Source organism: Austrofundulus limnaeus, unplaced genomic scaffold, assembly GCF_001266775.1.
Source record: "Austrofundulus limnaeus strain Quisiro unplaced genomic scaffold, Austrofundulus_limnaeus-1.0 Scaffold5, whole genome shotgun sequence".
In the NCBI taxonomy this organism is placed as follows: Eukaryota; Metazoa; Chordata; class Actinopteri; order Cyprinodontiformes; family Rivulidae; genus Austrofundulus; species Austrofundulus limnaeus.
This window is the reverse complement of record NW_013952407.1, coordinates 2,317,345-2,325,165: the sequence shown is the minus strand read 5'-3', so window position 1 is coordinate 2,325,165 and position 7,821 is coordinate 2,317,345. Positions and strand designations below refer to the sequence as shown.

Here is a 7,821-nt window from a genome sequence, read left to right as displayed (position 1 = left end):
CTCTTAAGATGGAGGTTGGGGGTCATAACTGGGGAGGGGTGTCGTTAGGTGGGGCTGTAATGAGAACCTGATCGGGTTCTTAAAGTGTTGCCCAATGATCAGAAAATGTCACCTTTAATATAGAACAAAACAAATCGAAACAAGCTCTGMATCTTTGATGCAAAAAGTTTATTTGACATTATTGCTTTGACACAAATAAAATAACACATTTACAAATATAAAATAACATAATTATATATATAAAAAATAACATTTCCAATGACCACAGATTGTAAAGGAATAATGACAAATAGCTACAATGCCCATATATATATATATATATATAATTCTTCCTGTACAAAAATAGCTTTATCTGCATAAGTACTTTACTGTAACTTCTATATAATATTTAAATAAAATAATTCATATATACACATATCTGTAATACATATACATAAAAATATTAGATTGCACGTGCTTTTTTTTTTTTGTTTGTTTGTTTTTTTGTACAGACATTAACATTTTCAAGTATATTTCAATCCATTATGGACCGGCACAGAAAGCTCACAGAATTGAAGGCATTTTTCCTTATACAGTGTCCAAAACCCGACATCAACTGAGAGTGTCGGAGCTCTGTTGCCCATTTGGCATAGTGATGATGTGTTTTCCTGATGATTCATTGGATTTAAGTCCAAAAAGACAAAAGTGCAGACAGTTTGGTGGAACGTGGTGGTATAATCCTTCGAGGATAGCACTTAGGAGAGTCTTGGCCTTGAGGAATAGGTGTGTAAAGTGTATTAGTAGAAAGTTCCSTCTCAAAGCCAGAGGGTGTGTTCATTTTGACAGGTATTTGCACTCCTCCTTACAGCACCTGTAGTCCACTCCACACTGTGCCATCCAGTGTCTTTAAGCCAGCTGCGGCTCTGCGCAGCCTCTCGGTCGCTGCGCCGCAGGGATCAGCCTGCAGAGAGGCTCCGCTGCAGCCAGTTCAGCTCTGACTCAGCCCTCACGCCTGGAACAAATGTGCTGGAGTATGCTTTGGCAAGAGTCTGAGGTTTGAGGCATTTTAGAATTAAGGAAAAGGAGCACCGAGGACACAAGCTCAGGGAGAGCGCCTCCCTCGCTTTTTTGTTCCAACCCCCAACTCCCACTTTCAGGCTCCTGCTCATGTCCTTCTGAGGAGAGCCTCCAGCTTGTGAACCTGGGAGTTATTTGTGCTCCACGCGGGTCTCAGCCTGCCCTCCTCCAGCCTCAGCGTGATGCGCCGCTCTGGGAGAGAGCGACGCCTCCGGCCGTATCCACTGGGGCTCATCTTGGCAGCGGGGGCGATGCTGGACTTCCCCAAGGTGTTGAGCTCGTGCAAGCGGTGTGCCAGGTCATGATACGCGCAGGTGCCCAGCAAGCAGCCCTGCCTGCTGGACATTTTAGACCTCTTGGTTCGAATGTTGATGCCAGTGCTGGAGGACGAAGGAAAAGGTCATTAATTGATCCGTCCATCCATGAGCTGATTATAATTATGAAATCCTTTATGTTGTAACCATAATACCAGTTGATCGAATTTTGTTTTTTTCTTACCTGGAATGTGGRAGCAGTGCATCCCTGACATCCTCTGGTCTGATGAAGGGCTCAGACTCTGCTCTCTTCTCTACTGCTACACTTTCAAGATCCCGTCTCGTTCTGCTCCCCATCCAAATGCTTAGTCTGCAAGGAGAGAGGTGGGGGGAACTGTTAGTGTTAGATCGATGATTCAACAAGCTTTGTATCCAAATCAAACATTTTCTTTAACAAGTCTTTGCAGTCAGCTCACCTTTTTTTCAACTCAGGATTCCCTTTGAGCTCCACACAGTGTYCTGCTGAAGCCAGCAGGCAGCAGCAGAGAAAGGAGTGGATGATGGTTTTCATCTTGGCTCCTGTAGAGAAAACAGTTCATTGGTTAATTAGTGACCCTACAAATCAATAATTAGCCTCAGAAATTTCCATAGTGCTCCCCGTTGCACGTAAAGCTCCCCTCATACCACAACTGGGTTCTCTTACTCAAGAGTCCAAAAGCCAAATCATTTGCACACATCATTCATTTATTTAAAAAGAAAAGTTAAAAGATAAGGTCAGAGATGTCTCGGTTAAGTAAACCTGCAACCATGCTTTGGGCCCCTAGCCAGTAATGTGAAGGACAGTCTGCCAACCGGAGCTTAAAATAGACTCGGCAGAGTCTAGTAAAACTTGTTATTCAGAACAATTTCCACTGCAGCGAAGAAATAAGAAGTGATGCACTGCTTCTGTTGGATGCCGTAACCTTAAAGTCAGRCAGTTCCCTCGCACACACACACATAATAAGAGCTGAACTACTTATATAACTAGCCAGATAACCTGCGCTTGTCTCTACACTTGTGCCTTGACCTCAAAAGAAGAGAAAAAGAAGAAAAAAAAAGCAAGGATAAAGCCATCAGCTTGGAGCAAAGCCAAACAGTTCTTTAAAAGCAAAGTGCACGTACCTGATTTTCAGCTCTTCTTCCAAAAAAGTCAGCTGTGAAAGACAGAAGGAGTACTCCACAGGTTGCTTGAGTTCACCTCTGGTTCTGCAAGGCAGTTGTGTCACTCTGCTATTAGCTCCTACAGCAGACAGGGAGCCTTTAAATAAAGCACGGAGGTGGGAGGGGCTCATTGAGTGACACACACGGTCTCATCCTTTCCCCCCACCCCTCCCACCCCATTCAACAGCCAGAGCTGCGCTGCTCTTCATGCAACGCAACAACACTCAGAATAACAKAATGACTGAAACAAAAAAACAGTTTATTCTGAATAAACGCCACGTTGTCTGCAGACTACAACCTTTTAACATGAACAGTTTTTATATTTATATAAGGACAAAGAAGAGTGTCAAACACAAAGCGTTTATCTTAGCTCACTGCTTTCTTAGGAACCCAAACAACCACTAAAAATCTATTTAAACATTTCTATTATGATATTTGAATTTGAAGGTCAGGTATAGTTTTTGTTTATGCTCCTCTCAGTCCGTCTGGATAATTGCTTGGAGGAGTATTTGAGGAATGTTCTCTGCTTTTCAGGGCACTCCCTGACACGGTGAAGTTCCTCGTCTGCTCCAAAACACGAGCCACGACGAATCAGAGGCAAGCCTTGACTAACCCATAGTAAATATGCCCAACAAATAAAATACACAGAGTATTTGTTGACACAGGGTCAATATTTGGACTATTTGTGTGATTTATTTTGCTAGTCGGATGGACGTGAAATGGAATTTTACAATTATAAATTTAATGGGAAGATGAACTAGAGTCAGTCTGCGAGGGATGATCAATGTTTTCAGACTTTTTTTTAAACTAGCTGACTAATTAATGACTTAATCATGTGAGTTTCCTTTTTTTTTTGCCTTTGGAATGCATCAAGAATTTACCAGATGTCTGTAGAAGAGTCGTTTCCTGTATGTCTTTAGTCTGCATGAAGCACGTTTTACACAACCGCAGCAGAAGYTGGCACGGAAAGTAAAACATTTCAAATCAGAGCAATTCTGGATATTAAGAACATCAAGTATCTGAAATTTTAAAAAAAAGTGACAGCTTTTAGTCACCAACTTTGTCAATCTGTATAATTACTAAGCCTGAGCTCTGTTAGGAAAGTCTGTACAGTTTGTGGTGGTAAATTAAAATKTTACAACTTACATTTGGATTATGAAATGTTGTTAAAAAGGAAAGAAAGAAAAAGCCACAAGCAGAAAATTCCAGAGAACAAATTTCCACAAAGCGTGGTGCAAGAAGTAAAACTTTCAGTTTTGATTCMCGTTTCACTTTCATTGACTGGAACGAAAAGCTAAATAAAATCTGATTTGCTTAACGACTGACATTCAGCTGTGACATATCACCCCCCCCCCACACACACACACACACTTCCCCATCCACCCCCTTCCCTCATTGTTCATATCTTATTATAAAAAAAAAACCCTTCTGAGTTTATTTATATCCCATGCGACCTCATTCCAAGGGTGGTGTCATATTTTAAGCTCGACTAAATGGCAAACACATGGGATGTAAACTAGAAAATCTTTTGTAAGCACTTTGTAATGATAATTGACTCCAGCAGCTCAACTAATCCCCTTACCAGAGTTTCTAACAAGAGATGGTGCAATTTGTGACAACAAAATTCTTCCTGTTGCTTTTTTGGCTCCTTATATAGCAATATTTTTCCCTTCCAGTGCGAAGCCGCTGTCTGAGGGRGACTGACAGCTTTTGTACCACCTTCCAGCCTGCTTTGTGTCTGAACAAGTTCCCCGGGCAGAAAATGATGTCGAGCTCCACGAAGAGGAGGCTGATTCATGAATATTGTAAATCGTGATGAAGCGAGAAATGTCCTTACACATAATTCCTGAAAATTTTCTTTAAAGARGAACACAATAAACAAGCAGGTTGTCTCGGTTTGTGTCACTTCACCCCTTTCTCCACCTCTTTTTATTTTAGCAAATGAAAGCAATACTGTTTATAAGAAATTAGAAAGACACTGAAGACGCACTTTACAAACAAGGAAATTGCTTGCTGTGTTCCTGTTATTGTTGAGGGCGAAAGAGGCTTGTGTATTTGTCTCTCCCACATTCACCACGTGCTGTACTTTGTGACGGCTTTTCCTGTTTTCAATAATATTCGATATTTTGCTCTAACCAGTTTGTTGTGTCAAACCACAGGCACGCCAAATCACATAAACAAAGTCTGTGTCAATAATAGAATCTAATTGACGTTTGCCCCAAAATCAAAGAATAACAAACACATTTGGTTTAAAAAAAATGCAGTCAAAACTATGTAACTTTGGTTTTAAATGACAAATATTTTTCAAACTCTGACAGACTTCTTTCTGATTTTACTTTTCATGCAGACATATTTCTGATATTTAATTTAATATATAAAATATTTGTTTAATCTGATGCTGTGCTCCAGTTTTACTCTGAGGTTGGAATTACGAATTTCTGAATGAAGATATTAACTGGAAGGCCTCCCTAATGTCGTAATTTTGAATCGGGAAGTCGGTGCAACACGACCAAACACGAATGTTTTAATCAAGTGAGTGAAACTTACTTTTACAGTTTTTAGCAGTTCTGTTTTCTTAGCATGAAGTCAGTCATACTTGTTGTACTTTATAACGATTATTAGACTATATGTTTCAGCGCTGTTTGTACTATGGTGTTGTTCTTACATTACTCTGTCAGAGCAAGAAATAGAAGCATTTTTTTCCCCAACTTTCTGACTGGGACCCTTACGAATCAGAACTGATGTCAGTTCAACTTCACAATTTTAAGTTCCACTGTGACGCAGAACAAGTGTATATTTATGCTCAGATTTGATGAGTAAATGAAAATAAAATATATCTGTTGGGTTGAAATGGTAAACTGAGCTGTCTTGCAGAGGTTTTGATAAAAATGTTTCTGTCTGAATGCTGAGTTCTGTCTTTATGGCGCTCCACCGCCATGCTTGATCCACGATATGTGTTTTTGACAGTTTGCTTATTAATATATATTTTTTAGATTTTCAGACAATTCAATTCAGCAATTAGTTTGTTTACACGTAGTGTGTATCTGCATTCCAATACTGCATTTCAATGAAATACTCATTTAAACTGTTAGATTTGTTTTTAAATGACTGATTTTATAATGTGTCTCTTTAATCTTTGCAGTGACTTAATTAAAACTTGTTTTATGTCTGGATAGGACAGGGCAGAAGGATGATGTCCAGGGGCCACTTCTGGTCCTCGGGCCGTATTTTTCCCACGCATGCCACTGACAGGATCTCCATTCAAATKTCCGCAGCAAATAGAGCTAGACCAGCTAAAAGCAGAAATCACAGCTCTATCCGGTCTCAATAAATACAGAAACACTGCATTACTCTCGCGTGGTGGCTGTACGTTTGTTCGGCTGTTGTGGATTTTATAAAAAATCCTTTTCGGGGGTCTAAAAGGAGGCTGTGTTGTGGAAACAGAGCTGTATTTGTAAACCGAAGGGCCCACGCCCATGGATGTATCCCGCTCCCCGCACGCAAGCGCAGTGACACTCCTTCTGTCAAACATGGCTGTTCTCTGGAAGAAGGAAAAATGCTGAATTGTGTTGGCCTACCTCGGGAAAGGCAGCAGACATGGCGAGATTGGCTGACTATTTTATGGTGGTTGGATACGACCAGGAGAAAGCCGGTAAGTGTTGGTTCGTGGCGGCTGAGCTGCGGTCAGTGTTTGCTGCTGTTGATGCTAGCAGCTTTAGCTTTAGCGTTAGCCACTCGGCTAATATCAGTCGAGACTGGAAACACTTTGTTTTCTCCCACTAAGCGCCCAGATGTTTTACAGCATCCAGAGGAGGGGGGGTGTATTCATACATCGAGCACACGCTTTGTGTTAAAGTCAGCTGTTTGTGTTTACTGAGCGGGTTGTGTGATATTTAACATGAAACAAGTCTTTCTGTGGATTTAAAAAATCTGTCACATCCTGTCCGTGTTGATCCTTTTCCCGTGGTCCCAAACAGCTAACTGGACGCGTTTTTACTCTGCTCGTTTGATCTTACATGTTCAAATTTGACATATTAATACATCGATTAAAGTAGTAAACTTATTCATGTTCTGCTTTGAGGTTTTTGGTTGCGTAATGTGTGTGGCGATGGTCTTGGATTGTGTGGCTGCAGTGCATGCGCCCAGATCCGGGTCTATTTTTACGCGCAGCAGCCTCCACACACTCCTTTGGCAGTCACTTTTTTTTTTTCACTGTGTGTTTATTTTTCTCCCGATGAGTGTCCAACTTCATCTCGATGGGCGTAACAGCTGCGACGAAAAGCAATCCTCGCGCCTCTTCCCCTCCTCTTCCTCCCCACGCTGTTGTTCTGCAGTGGGACAGGAAGCCCCTCAAGCTTCCACTTTACATGTTGCTCCTCAGATTCAGCCTCCCATTCCTTTCATCCAAGACAGGAAACAGCTTTGCACACATGTCCAATCAATCCTAGATGAAAACATGAAAACTGTTTTGGGGATGTTTGATAAATGGCTCTTTGCAATTTAAAGGATGCAGCACCAATCTAGCATGATAAATAGCCTGGTAAAAAGGGTYTAATAAAAATAAATACATAAAWRAAAGGCTTAGTATTCATSGAAACAATGCATATCACCTCRTGCTTCTTATAGCMCRTGTCTCAAGAGGACATACTGTATGCAAAATCCAATTTTTTAGCCATAATATGCATTTTGTTGTGCACTTGTAGTCTCTAAGTGCAGCATAGTTTATTTCTCCAGGTGCTGCAAATATATCTTAATATTCTGTTTGGATCATATTTTTCAACTCATTRAGTTTTCTCTATTGTGACAAAACTTATGAATAAGTTTAAGACTTACCAAKTAACCAATTTGGTCATCTTCATTCTCCTCTGYGTCAGACTCTGGCTCCAACATGTAAGGCTTCCCTTGTTGACATCTTTTAATTCATTTGTAAATTAAAAAATTTATACAGTCGTAAATCTCTCTATCAAACTAGAATGGACCTGTCTGAAAGATGGAGGGGGGCGGGGCGTGAAGTGCAACCTATGGATTGAAAGAGACAGCCTCAAAACGAGTTGATCTGAGACACACCTCAGAAGAGGGGCTTGTGGAGTTACAATAAGGATGAATTCAACTGAATGAAATGTGGAGGGGAAAAAAAGCTTTAAAAACATGATGGCTGTGTCCAAAACGGCAGGCTGGGTCCTCCGAAGGCAGAATTCGTCGTCCGCATACGTCACAGCGACGAAGGACGTCCAAAACCGAAGACTCCTCCGACGCGGCCGACAAATACGTCCTTCCTTTTCCCCGATTTGAAGGACAGGTCCGATGGATC

General features: G+C 41.1%; 2 protein-coding genes and 1 long non-coding RNA gene across 4 annotated transcripts in view; 2 read left to right on the top strand and 1 right to left on the bottom strand.

Annotated features, from left to right (window-relative positions):
• Nucleotides 1–4,845, top strand: part of LOC106531104 (uncharacterized) — a 6,340-nt gene extending 1,495 nt beyond the window's left edge. The window contains exon 3 of the long non-coding RNA XR_001311865.1: nt 4,187–4,845. This is a non-coding gene — a long non-coding RNA (uncharacterized LOC106531104). The remainder of the gene's footprint in view (nt 1–4,186) is intronic.
• Nucleotides 151–6,166, bottom strand: adma (adrenomedullin a). Its single transcript, XM_014026862.1, has 5 exons — nt 6,089–6,166; nt 2,472–2,589; nt 1,787–1,889; nt 1,555–1,680; nt 151–1,436 (listed from the first exon to the last, which is right to left on the bottom strand). The coding sequence occupies exons 3-5, from the start codon at nt 1,879–1,881 to the stop codon at nt 1,145–1,147; spliced, it is 513 nt and encodes a 170-aa protein (XP_013882316.1). The 5' UTR covers nt 1,882–1,889; nt 2,472–2,589; nt 6,089–6,166; the 3' UTR covers nt 151–1,144.
• The window catches only part of sbf2 (SET binding factor 2), a 121,238-nt gene continuing 119,317 nt past the window's right edge, over nt 5,901–7,821 (top strand). Inside the window, exon 1 of one of the 2 annotated variants that reach the window (XM_014026848.1) lies at nt 5,901–6,162. In XM_014026848.1, coding sequence (XP_013882302.1) covers nt 6,108–6,162 — 55 coding nt within the window. In that variant the 5' untranslated portion in view covers nt 5,901–6,107. The remainder of the gene's footprint in view (nt 6,163–7,821) is intronic. The other variant, XM_014026856.1, reaches the window with a different exon arrangement.